Source organism: Ambystoma mexicanum, chromosome 12 (assembly GCF_040938575.1).
Source record: "Ambystoma mexicanum isolate Mex_15411 chromosome 12, UKY_AmexF1_1, whole genome shotgun sequence".
Classification (NCBI taxonomy): Eukaryota; Metazoa; Chordata; class Amphibia; order Caudata; family Ambystomatidae; genus Ambystoma; species Ambystoma mexicanum.
In genome coordinates this window covers 1154323131-1154343111 of record NC_090936.1, presented here as the reverse complement: position 1 = coordinate 1154343111, position 19981 = coordinate 1154323131, and the positions used below count along the sequence as shown (strand labels likewise).

Genomic DNA, 19981 nt, shown 5'->3' with positions numbered 1-19981 from the left:
CGTTGCAACCAGACAGAAGCCAGCTGGACCGCTCTTCTTGTAACCAAAGGTACTGTTCTGACTTGGGGTACTTGCCTCATTGTCTGTAGCTTTGCTCTTCTCAGTTGAGACTTGCAGTAGCTGCTTTGCTAGAATTGATGTCAGCTCTGACCTTCACAAGTGTAACAGCTTGTGACCCTACAGTGATTTTTCTTCAACAAACTCTCCTTTGTGCAAGACTTTTACTATCTAAGAAGTTCCTCAGCTCCATAGACTTTGCTCAAATTGACTTTGGCGGTCCTGGCTCCCTGCAGACTCTTCTATTCCATTTGACTTTGATTCTTACTGTCCCTCATAGGTGATGCATCAGTTTTAAACTAATATTGCTGGGAGAGGTTTTTATCTAGACTTCACTTGAAGATTTAAAGTGCTCACATGCTCTGAGAATGTTTATCCTTTTTCCTTCCCTTAACCATTCCTTTCTACCAACCTCAGAATCTACAAAGTGTACTAGTGATATACAAATGCCCTTACTGTCCTACCTCCGGGTGTAGGAAGTGTGTAAAAAGCATCTCTTAAGAGTATCTACTAGATTTGTGTTGATTCTGGAAAAGCATTTTAAAGTATATTTGATTGTTGCACATATTGCCCTTTTTAAAGAATGCTTATTTAAAAATGACCGTTAAATAAATAAACGTGCTCACCTCGGAAGCAAGATGACACAGAACAACACAGGTTCGATCCCCGGGTCTGCGTTTAGCACCCTCTGGGTATTAAGCGAGTTATAAATAACCTATCATATCATATCAAAGCCTGACAACTTTCATACTAAAAGTTGACACAATTAGTCTGTGATTGATGGATGTCTTTGAGAGATGACGGCATTAGGCTGACAAAATCAAATGGCAAGCAAACGCCTTAAAAGCACACAGTTCTACTGAGCTTTTGCTTTGAATCACTGAAGGGACTGACACATTTTGAAAGAGAGAGTGAAAACCAGTGGCGGCGCCTGGGGAGTTGGAAACTGGTGCCCAGTGCACCCCCCCCCCGCCAAGCCTCACACTGGCGCCCATGTTCAAAAGTTAGGCTGGGGACGGCCACCTCTCAAGTCTAAAGGGTGGGACCGGAAGTGGGCATATGACCTGGGATTTGGGGCTCAGTCCTGATTTCCTGAAAAATGCAAAACGAATTCCTTTTTTTATTCCTGAGTTTCACTGGACCTAAACATCTCAAATGGGTAGGGCTACTGTGTGCTGCCTTGCTAGCCTGTGCCCCCCCAAAGAAGGAGAGCAGGCTTCTCCTTCAGACCCCCCCACCCCCCACTCCCCTCTGGGGAGTGCAACTGATGATCCCTAAAATCTCATATTCCAGAAGCCCCAGCCATTTTGGAAGTGAAGGGAAAAGCCAGGATCCAGGGCGAGAAGCAAAAGAGAAAAACGCGTTGGCAATGCCAACAGTTTGGGCTTTTGTGTAGGCATGGGAAAGGCACTTGCCAGGCACTGCCGTAGTGGTATGAACTGGCCATTGATGGTGGCAGGTGCAAAATGGTGGGAGTACCTGGGCATCCATTAGCATATCTCTCTCTCTCTCTCTCTCTCTCTCTCTCTCTCTCTCTCTCTCTCTCTCTCTCTCTCTCTATCTCTACAAAACTGTTGGCTTTGCCAATTCTTGTCTTTAACAGGACTTCAGTGAAGGACACGCAGAGTGCTTATAAACAGAGTGGCTGAAGGTACACCTTGTTAATAGATTTTTATTACACTAGCATCAATTTAAGTCATGAAGTCTTAGAAGACTGCACTACGAGTGCAAGGTTGAATGGTAAGGCTTGATTAAAGCGAGCTCAAAGAGTTCCCATGAGTAGGTGTTTTGTGGAGGGAAGAGGCAGGAACTGAGTGGAAATGGCCATAGGGATTAGCATGGCTATGGCCAGTCAATGGGTGGGCAAATAACCAAACAACACCAACAAACTGTGTGCCCCTCCTCATATGTCACTCCTTCTCCTCTGTCCTCTAATGCAATAGTTTCGAGTTAAAGCGCTGCCTAATGGGCCAAACTAATAAGTGATGAGGATCACAGTTAGGGTCGAGCTGGGACACCCAGTAAGCCTGGGCACACACTGTGTAAATGCTGTTTGAGTTGTACCTGGGGCTGAATGATTAGGTCCATATGTTGCAAACTCTGCATTTTAAAGAAGATTTGGGCAGTAGCATTTGTCAAAACTACCTGTTGCACAGTGCACAAAGTCACCAAACTGGCCCACATTGGCTCACAAAAACGTCCCATGCTGTCCTGCTGGGCCACTCCATCAGCAATGCCCTATTGCCCTAGATAGCAGGAGCACAGGGACCCTTGGACTTCTGCGCAACGTCCTTCCTGAAGTGGCATCAGGGCAGTATAAACACTGCACATGATGTCAGGTGCCTTTCTTAATTTCCAGCACTGTAGCTTCCTTCCATCTTTCATGCTCCTGACTCTTATTTTTATGTTATTGTTCATTTATAACGCGCTTAATACCAGCGAGTGGTTTCTAAGCGTGGGATTGGGTTTCGAACCTTTGTTGCACTGCGTTATCTTGCTTCCAAGACAACAGCGTTGCCCCTGAGCTCTCCTCTCATTTTAACTCCTCCCCTCTGCGCTCCGAAGCAGCCCAAGAGCAGCACAAGTGCTAGATAAGCAAGTAACATTACATACAGAACCACAGTAAAGGGTTGCATACGAATTGTTTGTTTCCGAATTGCCCGCGGGAGAATTGACCGAATTTAAAAGGACAATTCAGACATATATGCGGGGGACAAACCCCCTGCAACTCCCCACCAATCCAAAACCCCCTGGAATCCTCTACCCAATAACATTATACTGATTTAATTACCCCAACCAAATTATATATATACGGTCAATTGTGTAAAAGGTCAATTAGGACCTTTTAACTTCGGTCAATTTGGGTAAACGGTCAATTCTCCTCGATCAATTCGGGTAATACCCAGTAAAGTTCAGTTAATGCCCCCAACCTGTGACCCTGATAGCCAAGAGTTTTGGCCATTCCCATGTCCTCTACCAATGTGTTTGTAGCATTTTAAGACTAATGCCTGCTCTCCTTTGCTTTTTCTTCAGTTGTGCAGGTGGGATTTCCATGCCTAGGGAATGAAGATGGCGTGGCCGCGTTTGAAGTCATCGTCATCATCATGAACTCCGAAGGCAACATTATCCTGCAAACACCGCAGCATGCCATCTTCTTCAAAACATGCCAGCAAGGTACATGGTGGCTACGCGAGGCGTGACCGGTAGCTATTGGGTGGGTAGTCGACGCGTAGCCAGGATTGTCTATCACGTGGGGCCTGAAGCTAATGTAGTTGGGCCTACCACAGTGGCATTAACATCTGCAAATGCCCACACAGCGCTTCTGAGTGGGCATATGCAGATTTTGGTTGGGTGGGTGGTCTTTGCCCGCTCAGGGCCTACCCTGTCTATGCCTCACAAGGACCACAACTAGGGCCATCCTTTTCAGTGTGTTCATTCATTCATTAATCAACACCACATTGCGCAGGATCTATGTGATCACTGCGACTGTCACAAATGCCGACTTTTTATTTATTATTGTTTTTTTAAACCCCTTTACACCACATATATATGCGGGGGGAGACCCCAGCAGCCTCCCCCATATTAATATTATATCCTATACCCCCACCCCCACATATATAGGGGGTGAAAGGGGGGTCTAAAAAAAAAGGTCAGCATTTTCGGACATCGTAATTGTGAAGGTGACATTTTTGGCCATTACCCATTGTGCATGTTCTCCAAGGGTCGGATTAATCAAGCTGAACCTTAAGCACACGTGTTTACAATGCTCTGAGGGGCATTGAGTGTTGCCAATGCTCTCCCTTGGACCCTTTAGACCCCAATTCAAATGGGAACGCTTGGTGTGGGCAATTTGTGTGCACTGTCCAACGGGTGGCACACGTGCAGAGGCCCTGGTTGCTCCAGGTCGCACAGGCCTCCGTATTATAGTTCTTACTTCTGTTCTAGCGAGGAAACAGAGGGTTCTATGGCATTCATTTTTTCGACAGGTGTTTGTGCGAAAATATTTTGCCAAAAAAAGTCATAGAAATGTGGCTTCCCCCACTATTTTTTTACTGTTCCCGACCCCCCCAACACTTTGTCTGCCCACCCAAAATTTCAATTCGTTTTTTCATCAAAATGTTTTCGTAAAAACACCTGTCGAAAAAAACAACTGTCGATACGACGCTGTACCCAACAGAGAATATTAAAAGCAGCCATACAAACAGAGACAGGGCCACACTAGATGACTGCGGAAACTTCTGTGCTGCACGTGAAGTGTAGATTCTGAAAATGGTGAAGCGGTGCACTGAGGAGGACTTCCTTACAGGGTACTTGAAGAAGAGCTGTGGGCTCGAAACATGTGCATACAATTACATTCAGATGTTAACATTTCAAATCCTTGAAGAGACAAACCAACCTTATTGAAATAAACTCATGATGTTATATTATTATTACTGGGTTATTTATTGAGCACAAAGCTAGCTTTGCGAAGCAACAGAACACTTTACAATCATAGGGGGAAGAAGACGGTAAGGGGAGCAGAGAAATAGGGGGCGGGGAGCTAACAACAGGGGGAGGGCGCGCAATGTGACAGCAAAGGATCTACAAGCAACTAGGGGAGGAAACAGTGGGGATAAGATGATCCCATCTCAGGTAGGATGGGCAGTTGCATGGACCTAGGTGTTAGGAAGGAGCCATTCCTTGAAGAGGGGGGTCTGGAGCTCTTTCTTGAATTGTAAAAGTCGGCAGTTGAGAGTGAGGAAGTTCCTGAGTCTTGGGGCATAGACAGAGAGGGCCTGTCTTCTGTTTATTTCCTTCCCGCACCGACAAAGTTCAAGTCTGCACATGTCCTTACTTCTGGTGGATCATAGCCCTCTGGAGTTGCGGAGTTCCTCAGTGAGGGAGCTTGGGGACTTCAGAGTGACGGCCTTGTATACGATGCAGCAGGATTTGAAGATGATACGGGCTTGCAACGGTCAATTAGTGATCCCCACTGAATCACGAATCATCGATAGTATTGGACGAAAGGCTTGAAAAGCTTCTAATCGGTCATGTGAAGTTCACTCACCTACTTTTTCAGTAAAGGGGAGTTTTCCTGATTGACGCAGGGACACAACCGTACCTAAGATCCCCTAGTTGCAAAAACTGGAAGCACCTGGATAGACTCGACCTGCCAGTGGTAGGCGCTACATAGAAACTGGGCAAGTGCATAGTTTTCTTTCAACGTTCTCACAGTGAAGAAGGCACCCCACCCTCACATGGGCTTTGGTTCGACTCTCTCAATAAAGTCATATTTTAGAAAAATATTTGCATTTATTATCACTTATTTACAAAAAATACATTGTTCTTCATATTCAGAACACCCATAATTCATTAGTATCAAAAATATTTGTATATGCTAAAATGCATTTCCACCAGAAAAATGCATCAATTTCATATTAATCCAGTGTATAAGCGTGAGTACGGATGTGCACATTCGTGAATGAAAACCTTGACTGTATAGGGATAGACAGGGGTCAAGTCCTAAAAATTAAAGTGGGGGGACTCATCATCAAACCAATGAGATGTGAAATCGCCAAACATTATCAAATCAAGGTGACAAATGCACATTTCATTAAATTGGCTTTGCATAACCACCCAAATTGCACAGGACAAATGGCATTTGCCTTTCATAAAATCAACAAACACACAAAACCAAGAGAGGATATTTTCTCCTAATAGTGTTTTTAAAAACATTAAAAGCTGTGCATGTTTCAAACTCCAAGAACCATTACTAATGTTTTCCCTGGGACTTGCAGTACCGAAATGGAACATTTCACCTTTAGTTGTTTGTTATTCTTCATCAGGTTACATAGTGCAGTGGTGAAGTGTCCGGCCTAGAATCCCAGCGACGCGATTTGATCCCTGAGGTCGGCTTTAATTCATACATTCAAAGAGGACAATCAATGTTTCCCATTTTAGCTGGCAGGGACTGAGTCCACCCTCTGAATAAAGTGGAGGGATTCCATTCCATCCCCCCCACGTGTACCCTCGACTTGAGCCCTGGAAATAGAGGAGGAAAACCCATTGCTAAAATCCATGTACGCTTAGTTTTTAAGGCAGTCTTTTATCAAAACAAATATCTTAGGACTGGTTTGCCTAGATAGCAACTCAAACAAAAACATCACTTCTTTTCCTGTGACATTGGTTTAACCTCATTGGCACTCAGTTGTTCAATCTCAGGGATGTATTATGATGAAATATGTCGACAGTTCATGTTTCGGCCATTGTATCAGAGGTGCAAACATCCCACGTGTCCTCTTTCTATGATGCAGAGAGCAGCCTTCATCAGGACTAACAGTCTGCTTATGTTCAGATCGGAGTCCTTTTCAACCCTTGTCCATACAGTGTACACCACCTCTTGTATTTTCACATGTGTTGTGAGGGAAACTCATGTGTCACGCTATCAGGAGCTGGAATTCTCCAACCGTGACTTAAATTAGTCGACCTCAGCCTGAAATAATCCGTGGGTCCTTATTCCAATGCAATTATGCAGGTTTACAGAATCCGCTTTCTATTTGTGTTCCAGCGTTTCTGCAACGCTTGGACCTTCTGCAGAACGAAATCCCCAGTCTTTCTCCGACCGCTTTGCATGGAATAAGGACCCATTGATTATTTCGCGTTGAGGTGGGCTAATTTAAGACTTATTGCAAAAAACATGGCCTCAATGCAAAAAACATTGGGGCCATGTTAGACATTCTTTGCACCATGGGTGAAATTGGAACTGGGGCAAAAATTACCCTAGTGAAAAAAACATATATTTTCAATGCATTTTTGCACCACGTAAAGTTTGCTCTAGTGCTATCAACTTTCCGTATTATACTAGGAGGAACTTTGCCACGGTGCAAAAACGCATTGAAAGATTTTTGCTCAAGGGTAAACTTTGCCCTAGTGCCAATACCATGCAAGAGTGCGCCTCTTGTATGGTATTGCTTTAAGAAATGGCATATAAATGAAGCAATTCGGAGAGCTAAAAATTCTAGAGCCACTGGGCCCGACAAATTAGCAACTAGTACATTAGCACCCAATCAGGATGCTCCAAAAGCGGGCTGTACTGTATGGTACAAGCCTGCATTCCGACTGGCCTAGGAAGTCAGCGCCTCCTTCCCGCTCCCACTTTATCTTAGCACCCGTGCAGTTTCCTACACGGGTGCTAATGGCGTCTTTTTTTGTTAATAAATAATTTTGTTAATCAAAAAAAAAAAACGTACCTTGGCTGCGCGAAACCGGTGCCACACAGTGCTGCTTTCCCTCTAGTCACGGTCATCAACAGTGAAAGCGGACTTCCAGGACACCAGAACTCTGTGGCGCCGACCTGCCCAGCCAAGGGAAGTTTCTTTTTTTCATTTAAAAACAAAAAGGCACCGTTAAGGAAACTACAGTGGTGATAATGGTATGATATGATATGGCATTTATAACGCGCCTATATACAAGTGTTTCAAGGCCCGCTCGGCGGCGGGCCGACCCTGTCGGTAAAGGCACAACCACCACCGCCCTGAACAGTAAGTGGATTTGTTTCCTAAGGGCCAGACTTGGAGATCCCTGTCCTTGCTAATTGGAAAGGCACCTTGACTTCCTCCCCTGACCTTTGTGGTCCAACCATATAATTCTCGGAATGCATACACTCTAAACATGGAGTATAGAGCACTGCTCTTCGCCGGGAGTGTGGGAAAAGTGTGGCCTGTCCCAAAATAGCAACTGTGCCGCCAACATGGTTTTGTGAGCGGGCGGAGGGGGGGCTATTTTGCCTTCAACAGTTCACATGAGCTCTGCCCAGGTTGCCAGATGCCCTGTGCTTTCTATAAAGTCAAATGTGCACTCTTTGCAAAACTCTCTACGTATGGAGTTTTGCATTAGGTTTTGCACCCAGCACAGCCACACCAATATGGGTCAAAAGGCTGGCTCCCAGATTAGCCTAAAAATTATAATCCTGATGCAGCAAAAATAAAAAAACAATACATCCATATTGTTTAAAATTTGTTTGAATAAAAACATCAGTGGCCCAACCTCAAAATTCTAAATGTCAAGCACTGTGCATTCACTGTGTATCCTTTGATACAAGTACAAACCAGGCCTTCTGAGTTACAGCTGGAAGGACTCTGGCTGCAGATTTGCTGTGTGTGAATGGCAGGACCTGCCACAAAACACTGGCATTGAAATGGCTGCTGGTTGGCGTGCATATATGGTACTCTGAGCCCACTACGGTGGCCATTTGAGGGCAGTATGATATGATTATTTAGAACGCACTTAATACCCAGAGCTTTCTGAGCGCAGACCCGGGGATCGAACCGGTGTGGCTCTGTGTCGTCTTGCCTCCAAAGCAAGCACGTTGCCCCTGAGCTATCCTCCGGAGAAAAAGCTTTGTCACAAAATAACATGGCTGTCACGGCCAGGGTGGGATATACCTGCTGGTAAGATAGCTCAGCGGGTTGAGCGCTTGCTGTTGCAATTTGAATCCCGTCTAGGTCAACTCAGTTTTTCATCCTTCCAAAGTCGATAAATGAGTACCCATTCTGTTGGGTGATAATTGCATGTAAAGATGTTGTATGTACAGGGCTGTGGGGAAAGAGCTATATACATGACATATCATTAGACTGTGCAAACCTAAGTCCACTTTCTCGTTCCCTTTTTGTACAGCAAAGTGCCCTGGCGGCTGCAGAAATGGAGGCTTCTGCAATGACCGCCATGTGTGCGAGTGCCTGGATGGATTTTATGGACCGCACTGTGAAAAAGGTAATGAGGCCATGAAACTCACCGCGATTTTGTGCCCATAACAAAAGACAGCAAATTCATTGATCACATTTCTTTTCATGTTCGCAGCAGAGCAAATAAAACGGATATGGGTTGTTTGACCTAAAAAACGTGACCTACTGCCCATTTTACCAAATTTATTTGACCAAATTTATTTTACCTACTACAGAGGGACACCCCCGCAAGCTCCCCTAATGCGGGGGAGACCCCCTGCACCCACCCTGACTTCCTCCCACCTCAACCTAGTCCCTTAACCCACCCCACAACTATTTTTTACATAAGGTGTACCATTTGACCTACCGAATTAGGTCAAAAAGATGCGGTCAAATGGGAGTAGGTCAAATTGACATGAAGTCAAATTGGACAATAGCAATTTTGCCCTGGTTGAAACATTAATAATAATACAGGTAGGGGCCAAACCTTTTTCTCCATTATGTATAATCTAATAAGCAGAATTTGCATTTAATTCATTGGGCCTCATTACAGGCATGGCTACCTCCAAACTTGTAATGAGGCCCATTGTCTCAATTTCTTTGCGCCATGGCAGACCTTTGATAGTCTGACTCCACGTGAGCACTTCAAAGACTTTAGCAAACGCTTTCTGTGAGCCTAATCGTACTACATTCAAGCATACATGCTGATATATTGCCGTAAATTGATATACTGCAGAATTTGAAATCCGTGCCAACAGGTGGCTTGTATAGCTGTCAAGACGTACTCAGTTGGCTTCAAAGCACTTGGTGGGAAGACAAGGGAGGAAGAGAATGGGTGGATCTAGGAGGAAGAGAAGAAGAGATTAAGGGGAGGAGAGGACGTAGGTGACATGATGTTGTGCTGGTTGCTTGCAAAATGCACAGTATAGACTTAATCGTACGTAGTTGGGTCCTTCAAGAGGCAACTCTGACAGTGGAGGATGAGGATGGAAGATAAATCAGGGGGTGTCAGTTTCAGAATTCAGGGACAGGCACAGAGAACAGAAGTGAGAAAGGTACCGGGATAGAGACATACCCAGCAAGCAGCTTGTGCGTTCTCTACCCCCATCGACCGCTTCAATTGATCTGCTGGAAAAGATAACTGGTAGATTTTGCCTCCAATGATTGTGCGGGATGCCCCCCTCAGCCCTCCCTTATCCTCCGTACATTAGTTATTAGCCTAAACCCACCCTCCCCATATATTTGTGGCATAATCTGATAAAAAACCTTCAACAAATTCTTCTTCGATGAAATCTCTTGCAGCAAAAACTCTCTTTCCCCCATCGACCACGGCCGCTGCTGCTAGATCCCGCTTGACCCATCGTCCCTAGTCAAGGGGTCTGTAACCTGCAGTTCACCAGAGGCTTTGGACTGTGACTCCTTGGATCTCTCACTATTGACTAGGCTGACTAGGGCTTATGGTAATTGTAGTCCAAAATACCTGGAGAGCCAAACGTTGCAGACAACTGCCCAACTCTTACCTGTAGAGCCCTGATGTATAGCGAGAATTATAGGATGGTACTGGGAACTGGAGGGAGGGAGGGCAGCCATGTTCACCGGCTTTAATTTCTGGGACAACAGATGGGAGTCGAAGCAAGCTTCCAGATGCCCAAGTACCCGACTGTGCCAGTGGAGAGCAGCAAGATTAGAATGCTGATAAACCTGGGCTTAATACTGGGGTGCAGGTGGCATAGCTGTGTGAGATTTGAGTTCCTGCCTTCAACAGGCTAATTTTACCAATGCATATCATACACCATAGCCTGTTCCCCAAATTGACACAGACTACAAATGGCACGACCACCAAATCTTGATCTTTCCGCTCAGTCACATTGCACAATATTCACCCCAGCAGGTAGATGCATATACGCTTACTCCCGCCCCCTCAGCAACGTCATACTGGAACAGCAGGAGAACAGCTGTGTGTGGAACCCCTTGTATTGGCCCTATACCGCATCGAGTGTATGAGAGACGATATGCACTCAGACAACCGTATTGAATGTATCCTCGTACTGAATGAGTGGAAGGATGTCTGCACGCACCATTGGACATCATGTAATGCTGAGAGACATCTTACGAGGGCAGGGTGATGTCATAAAGAAGATTTATGGAAATACGTAAGAGTGACAATGGCCCTCATTACGACCCTGGCGGAATCCGAAAAACGATGGCGGAAATGCAATACCGCCATCGAATACCGCTCGGTGCGACTATGACCCGTCACCGCAAAGTACGAAGCCATTAGCGACACCGTAGTGAACGCCAACGCTAACTGCACCAAGTACGCGCGCGCGCGCCATGCCAAACCGTAAATACCACCATGGCGCAAGGGTACGCGAATTCCGACCCTAGCGGACATGTACCTAACGCCATCAAGCATGGCGGAAAGCACCAATCCGCCATGGTGAGAAGTACGGCATCGCGAATCAACCGTAAACGGCCCCACTGAGTGCCTGTACACCGCTCCCTGCCCACAAAGTACAACTCCCCGTAGGTGCAATGAAGTCACAATGCAACCAGTGAAATGTACAAGTCACCCATGCATGCCAACGAACAAAAGAAACACAAGAGGGGCCAATGGGAGCTGCAGGGCACAGATGGCACGAATACAGAATCCATTCCAATGGACATGACCACAGTCCCCCCCCCAGAAACGCACGCAAACACAGGCACCTGTGATCAGCAATATTCCGAAAATCACAACATTCCACCAGTCCACCTGGCTGACCGGCATCTGTTACACAAAACCCATTCCCCCGCCCCTGAGCATGACAACATTCAAACAGTCATATTGGCAGCCCCCATCCCTGACCTCACTGGGCTCCGTAGGCAAACGCGCCCAGCACAGTACCACGCGACTAAACTCCGAAGCTGGAACCCAATGTAGATCTCCTCACAATACATCGCTCCCCAAATAGTAATATGCCACATCACTCGCAAAGAAGAACGCTACACGGCCCATATCAGAATAGAAATTTAATGCACAACTAAATCACCAAGCCCATACAGCCATTAGTCCATGAACTCCAAAACACATATCACCATTGTGGGCTGCATCCGCAAGGAATGACCAGCTACTACTTGTGTGACGCCCTGTTCCATCATGGTACACAGAGCCACATTCACGTACGAAAAGGCAACATGGAAGCGCACAGAACCGCAGGCCCGTCCCAATGGGGAGGCACTAGTCCAGCTGAAAGGCCGAAATGTTGCTCCGAGCCACTAGTACTGCGTAAGGGCATGTGGCCCATTGGCGATCGTCCCATAAGATCGTAATGCTGCTCCACTGATTAACACGAAGCAGCAGGTGGCGTGAGTAAACGCCATCTGCAGGAGTGGCATACAGATGGCAGTGGCAAAAGGGGAGGAGATACCTGTCAACCAAAAGAAAAGAAAAAGAACAGAATGGCCATCAGAACTACATTCGAACAACTCACTTCAATAATCACACTAAATCCACAGTCATATGCATGCTAGCCCACTCGAAAGGATCATCACCACCCCGAAACCACTTGCGACTCATAACTATCTATATCGAGGTGTAAACACCATCACAAACGAGTGTACCTGTGCATGCGTCTGTCAAAACAGATTCCATCAGATGGGAATGTTAACGTGCATGGACACAAGTGTCTGAAGGCGCGTCGAGACAGGGAGGGCACAACAAGGCCAGATAGACGATGGTCCCACTATGGCAGCCCTGCATCACATAGCGCAGGGGAGGCGGATAGATTCCAACAAGCCCTGTACATGGCAAACCCTGTATCAAATCACCTGCCCATGCATCCATTCATCATTCCCTCATCCTGTTATAAAAACGCCTGAATATTTACTCACAAAACATTCGAAATTTCCATTGAGTCTGTGCGTTATGCAGCCTGCAAAATCCACAGTGCCCCAGCCCGTAATTCCAGTGTTGTGAAGTTACATGTATTTGGGAACGTCCGGCCTCATCGCCCACGTCACTATTGCGCATACCAAACTATTCATATCAATCATTGCTTCCTCGCCATGGCCCCTGTCTCAAGGACATCGAACAAAAGAACGTTATATTTGCAGTCAGACCTGTGGGCATCTCCCCGGCGCTAGCTGGAAACCGAAAGCGCCGCCCTTCGAATTCCTCATTTGCAACATCACGTCGAAAAGGCATCTGTGGCCGTTTGAAATCACAAATTAATCCATCTAGTGCGGCTGTGTGTGAAAATGGCAACTGCCTTCACCCACGAATGGGACGCCCCGCCCGTCGGTGCAACTCGGTACAGTGATGCATGAGGGCCCACCGTTACTCGAGTACTACGTTCCACTGACCCATCACAAGTCTGTTCGCGACTGCAAAGATTGTATGTGAAACAATGGGACCATAGCCGAATGTACATATCAACAAATGTTACACGGCCATCGGGTACAAATGCATGATTGCAATAGCAAGATGCCATTCCTCGAATTGCAGCGTTGTGTGCGGGGCATGCTCGGCCAAAGGGGAGAGCAGCTTGCACAGGTGGAATGAATCACCACAGGTGGAGGCCATACAGCCTGAAAACACATAAATTGCACACCCAGTCTCCTCCCACAACCACACCCACTCCGAAATGCTACCGGCAGGACTCGCGATGTTGGCCCTGGGGGACCTGATAGCACTGCAAGTACTCCAACTCCAAGAAGAAGACGAACACCAACTACAACCGGCCGCACGGAGGAGGCGCAGGAGGAGGAGGAGGCCAAGGCAGGGCCAGCAAGGGCCGCCAGCACAGCCACTACCACCACGCAGGCAGCCAGCAATCCCACGCCTCCGAGCACATCCGTTCAACCTCACTGATGAGCAGATCCACACCCTCTACCGTTTGGACCGGGACACCATAGCCGCAATAGTGGACATGACACACGTTGACCTTGTCAGCATGATAGATAGCCCAACCGCCATCCCACCCCTACTGAAGGTGGTGTCTGTACTCCACTTCCTGGCCACAGGCACCTACCAGCACACAGTGGGACAGTTGCATGGCATTTCTCAGCCACTGTTCTCACGGACACTATTGCAAGTGCTCGATGCCCTCCTGCAGCACGCAGACGACTACATCTCTCTACCACGCTCGGAGCAGGAAATTACCAACACAAAAGTGGGATTCCATGCACTTGCCGGCATACCGGGTTGCATTGGTGCCATCGACTGCACCCATGTGGAATTGGTCGTCCCACATGCCATGGAGGCCCAGTACCGCAACCGAAAACAATTTCATTCCCTGAATGTACAAATGGTGTGTGACTCCAACAGGATCATTACACATTGTTGTGCCAGATTCCCTGGATCAACCCATGATTCTATGGTCTTGAGGAACTCTACTATACCACGCTACATGGAGCGACACACAGGGAACAGATCCTGGCTACTCAGTGAGTCTCATTTCATGCATGATGATGTGGGGTATGTGATGCGGCAATGAACTGGCAGGAAGGGGGGGGGGTGTGCGTACGTAGCAATGGCATTCCACATCATACGTTTATCGTCCACATACAGGTGATGCTGGGTATCCACTGAAGAGATGGCTCCTCACACCAGTCCGGAACCCACGGGACCAGCATGAGGAGGACTACAACCATGCCCACTCACGTACCCGTGTAGTCATTGAACAGGCATTCGGCCTACTGAAGACTCGTTTCCGCTGCCTCAGCAGGTCTGGCGGGGCACTCCTGTACCGCCATGAGAAGGTTGCAAAGATGGTCATGGCATGTGTCATGCTCCACAACATGTGCGTACGTAGAAATGTGCCCATGCCCCCTGACGCAGAACTGCAAGCACCTGATGATGGTCATGATGAGGGTGGGGATGTGGCAGCACCTCAAGGAGTCTGCGAGGCACCAGAGGGCCGTGACATTCGTCAGCATCTCATTGATGCATGCTTCTAGCACTCACGCCTGGTGGCTGATACATGGACACGGGACTCGTGGCACTGTGTGTGTCTGGGACATGCACAATATGGACTGTACGCCTATGATGGCCTAGTACACAAAGATCATTGTCCACACATCTCATTGGTTGATCGTGCACTGTTTATGGCATATGTGATATCATGTTGAACACCCTATCGACCCGCCACCCAAGTGAGCCCAACACACCCCCTCCACCCTCCTACCTCCCCCCCGAACACCAGTGTCCAAAGATGCTCATTGTCAGTGGGCTGTCGCTATTGCAAGCCGCCTCTGCGGGTGTCAGGGGCACCCCTGCCTGTGGAGCGCAGGTTCCTCCCAGATCTACGTTGGGGGCTGCCCTGGACGGAACTTGCTACGGATGATGTGTCTGCCTGCTCACGTCCATGCATGTCCCTAAGGGTTTGTGAGAGCTCAGTGAGCACACGGCGCACTGCGGCAAGTTCGGCACATACGTCTTTGGACGTCGCATGCAGTTCCCCCCTCAGGCTCTCGGTGCTTCTCTCCATCTGGACTCTCAGGCTCTCGGTGCTACTCTCCATCTGGACTCTCAGGCTCTCGGTGCTACTCTCAATTTGTGCCCTTAGTGTCTCTGTACTTCTCTCCATTTCTGCCCTGAGTGTCTCAGTTGATGTTTCTATGTCTGACTTAGTGCGCCCACATTCATCGGCATGGTCCTTGAGGAGCGTGGCCAGTTGCTGCTGTTGCTCGATTAACTGGTCGAGGGACTGTTGCCTCTGCTGGGCCATGGCCATTTGCGGGGGTGTCACAGAGGGGCTGTTGACCTCATGTTGCCTTGCCACAGGGCTTGGGGGGGATGGCCAGTCGTCGTCTTGTGGGTGCCCCTGCGTGGTATCCTCATGTTGTACGGGATGGGACAGACGTGGAATGGGACAGGTCATGGATGGATCTGACTTCGACATCCCCGTCTTCTGTGTCGGAGCATGCTGCCATCAATGGGGTGTCACCTATGGTGCTGCTGCCACCAGAGGCAGTGCCTTCTGTGGCATCCATTGGGGGGACCTGTGGTGGTGGTGTTGTGGGCATGCTGGCTGCTGGGGTGCCTATTGATGTTCCCTCCTCTGTGCTGCCACCTGATTTGTGCTGCTGCCGTGTCTTGATGCGTGCAGCTGAGGTGGAGGGTCTTTGGCCGTTGGTCTTGGCCCTCTTTGCAGGTGTGCTGGTAGGGGTGTCCTGATGCTCGTCGTTTGGATCGGAGCATGTGGTGGAGTAAAGGAGGGCGAGGGTTATTAATGGGTCTGTGGGTATTGGAATGGCATTGTATCACATGCATTGGGGTGGTACATGAGGGTGATTTGGGTCGGTGCCTTGGAGGTGCTTTTATTTGTGTGTGGGGTTAGGGTGCAGTTGTTTGGCAGCCTGCAGTTAGGGTGTGCCTGCTGGACGTGTGGTGGGTGTTTTAGGGGTTTTTAATTATTTATGTATTTATTGTGGTTTTAAGGTGCGCTATCAGGGCGATGTGTGTGGACGTTCTCCTGGACATGTGTTTCTGTTGCACTATGTGGACACATGGTACTTCACATGATTGGACATTGTGGATTTTGCATTGTTTTATCTGGGCCACCTACCTGATTCTTCTGATGTCTGCACTCCTTTCTCCATCCCTCCGACTCCCTCTATGCTCTCCATTCCGATGGTGGAGGCACAGATTTCTTCCCAGGGGGTCAACTTGATGGGTGATTCAGGACCTCCCCCGGTGGCTGTGGCAATGTTGCGGTTGGCAGAGAGTATGCTGCGGACGCGTATCCGCAGGTCGTCCCACCGCTTTCTGCATTGCTGTGGGTTGCGGGGTGCGGTCCCCACCGCGCTTACCCGCTGTGCCACCAGAGCCCATATGGCCTTCTTGTTCGCAAGTGCCGTCCTGGTCATTTGCGTGGAGAAGACGACGGCAGCATTCTCCTGGAGGGTCTCTGTTAGCACGGTGAGTTCCTCACGGGAGAAGTGGACCTGCCGCTTGCGGTCGCACGCTTTCTTCGCTACTTTTCCCATTTTTCTTGGTTTCGCTAGGGTGGATGACGGGTTGGGGTGTGTCTCGGGGTAGTGTTTTTAGTGGTTGTGTGGTTTTTGTGGTTTTATAGGTGTACGGCGGGTTGTTTCCCGTTCCGGGACCATGTTTTAACTTCCGTTTCCGTATATTTCCGGTCACCGTACTTTCCGGTAGGCGCACTCTGCGGTGCCCGCTGTGATGGGTGGCGGTATTGCACCAAGGGCGCCGTACGGCGGCGGTGTGGGCCGTTTTGGGGTCATTTCCGCCATCGCGGACTTTGCACTTCCGCCATGCCGTGGTGCTCGTGCCCGATGGGTCGGAATGGGCCGCACTTTGCTCCTTCGTGCAATGGCGGAAACGCTATTTACGCTGTTGCGGTCCGGTCAGTCACTTTCCGCCAGGGTCGTAATGAGGGCCAATGTAATTGAAGTGACAAGAGAGACATGCACGAAATGATGAAGTAATTATGAATGCAAAAGAAGATGAAGTAATTTGCTGACCAACAAGTGTAAATATGCAGCAACGCAAGGTAGACGAGATACATACAAGCTTGCTATAGAGGAAAATATAACGTGGCAAGGTCGGCCATGATAGGAAAATGGACGTCGGTTCATGTAAAGATTCAATCCAGCTACCTCAAAGACAGACCAGGGATGCAGAGCAAGGAGACACTGGAAAACAGCTTTGTATGCAGAATAAAGAAGGTCTACGCTGGCCTAGGATCAAGGATGCTATTTCAGGAATAGCTGCAAAGCACAAAGGGAGGCAGATGGACAAGCTATGTACGTAAGAAATATTTCTCTTAGATTAAAGAAGAGGAAACATTTGCAAGAGCCAAGTATTGGACAATTAACAATGGATGAGGCTCCTACAAGATGGAGCGAGCAAGTCTTCAGAGGCCAATCGGAGCAATGGCACCCAGCATAACTAAATCAAATAGCAGTAAGTAACTCCTCACACATAATGCAGAAGTCGAAAACAGGGGCTATCCATTAAGCTTCGGATGAAGATAGTGATGTGCTTACACTTAATCGAGTGTCCCAGAACAGAGAGAAGACTACAAGGTCAACTACAGACGGGAAACGTTGGCTTATGGTTGCACTGATGAGAGATGATGGACTAATTGGGAAAGTGCGGAGTAATCTGATGTGACTTAAGCACCTGTGTTTCGGTTTCCTTATGTGCTGCTAGCTGAGTCGAAAGTCCAAGGTTGGGTGGGAATGCCAATGAGTCATTGGGTCTATGGGGTACCTAGACGCCTTTGGGCCTTAGTTTGCGCGTTATACATTTTAAATAAATAAATAAACCTGCTATATAATGTTGCACAGATCAATCCGCTTCCATTCTGTCCGCTATCATCAGTATTATGCATATTTAGAGGTCATTCAAGGCGTGCCCTACAGATAAGGGGCAGCCAATGAAGTACTAACCCATATGTATTTTATAAGTAGATATGTTCCCCTAACCAATCCCTTCCGCCAATAGGTTTTACAGTTTGCCATGTAGGATGACGTCATAGGTGATGAATATTGGGGTATAAGACCTCTGTGTAATCAGTTTCTGTGAGTGTGCAAGCATCAGTGCGATGTCTGCCGGTTTACCCTGCTTTATTAAATTGAGAATAGAGTAGTACTTTGTCATATTCTTGGAGTCTGTCTGCTTATTTGGTCCGAGATCTTTATTGGTAATTCCATCTAGCTCAAGAGACGCTTCAAGGTGCTAGAGCACACTGTAATAACCACAAACGGCTGAGCCCCCATAATAACATGAGCGTGAGAACCTGCCTGGGCAAGATTGGGGGCAGGTAGTATTGTATGAGTATTGTACAGAACTCTGTGTAAATTACAGCAAGAAGTACCACATACTTTAAAGCTCCTTGATCTTTAATTCTGGAACTGTACAACTGTATCCTGATGCAGATTGAAATGCAGTCACGGAAGTGAAATGGTGAATGTACTCACAGCAGTATTAGACATTTGTCACTTGTGCATCTCACATATAATATTTTCTGGAAAGATGAGAGGATGAATTTTGAGGTGGAATCCCAGGTTAATCAAGGAGAAAGGAAACTACACAGAGACTGTTACTATGGCTAAGTATAATTTGCTGTGAGAAATGTAGTATGCCCGGGCCTGACTCCTAAATCCAAATGTAGTTTACCCCAGCCCAACTCATATACAAAAGTAGTTCCCCCAAACCCAAATCCTTAATCCAAATGTAGTATACCCCAGCCCAACTCATATACAAAAGTAGAATACCCAAGCTCAAATCCTTAATCCAAATGTAGTGTACCCCAGCCCAACTCATGTATAAAAGTAGTATACCCAAGCCCAAATCCTTAATCCAAATGTAGTGTACCCCAGCCCAATTCATATACAAAAGTAGCATACCCAAGCCCAAATCCTTAATCCAAATGTAGTATACCCCAGCCCAACTCATATACAAAAGTAGTATACCCAAGCCCAAATCCTTAATCCAAATGTAGTTTACTGTAGACCTACTCTTTCATCCAAATGTAGCATACCCCAGCTGAACTCATAAATTAAGGTGGCATATCCTAGCCCAACTCTTTAATCCAGTTGCAGTTTACCATGGCACTTCTCCATATACTGAATGTAATATACACAAGCACGCGAATTTGATTACCTGGGTATATGGTTTTCTCTGGCAGTTAATGCCCAAACCCAGCTCCTTAATCCAAGTGTAGTATACCCCAGTGCCACTCATGTAGGAAAGTACTATACCCACACCCCACTCCAAGTGTACTTTACTGTAGCCCTACTCCTTAATCCAAAAATAGCATACCTCAGCTCAACTCATATTGGAAAGTTGTATACTCAAGCCTAACTCCTTAATCCAAATGTAGTTTACCATAGACCTACTCTTTACTCCAATTGTAGCATACCACAGCCCAACCCATATGTGAAAGTAGTATACCCCAGATCAACTCTTTAAGCCAAATGTAGTATACCCAGCCCAACTCCATACATTGAATGTAGTATACCCAAGATCAACTCCTTAAGCCAATGTAATATGCCCCAGCCCAACTCCATATATTTAATGTAGTATACCTAAAATCAACTCCTTTAACACATGTAATATACCCTAGCCCAACTCCATATATTGCATGTAGTATACCCAAGATCAACTCCCTAGGCCAAATGTAGTATACCCAGCCCAACTCCATATATTGAATGTAGTATACCCAAGATCAACTCCTTAAGCCAAATGTAGGATACCCCAGCCCAACTCC

The 19981-nt window shown here is 47.3% G+C and overlaps 1 protein-coding gene across 2 annotated transcripts in view; it reads left to right on the top strand.

The window, feature by feature from the left end:
• Positions 1-19981, top strand: part of WIF1 (WNT inhibitory factor 1) — a 358763-nt gene that overhangs the window by 219346 nt on the left and 119436 nt on the right. Inside the window, exons 4-5 of one of the 2 annotated variants that reach the window (XM_069629749.1) lie at positions 3091-3231; positions 8713-8808. In XM_069629749.1, the coding sequence (XP_069485850.1) occupies positions 3091-3231; positions 8713-8808 (237 nt within the window). The remainder of the gene's footprint in view (positions 1-3090; positions 3232-8712; positions 8809-19981) is intronic. The other variant, XM_069629750.1, reaches the window with a different exon arrangement.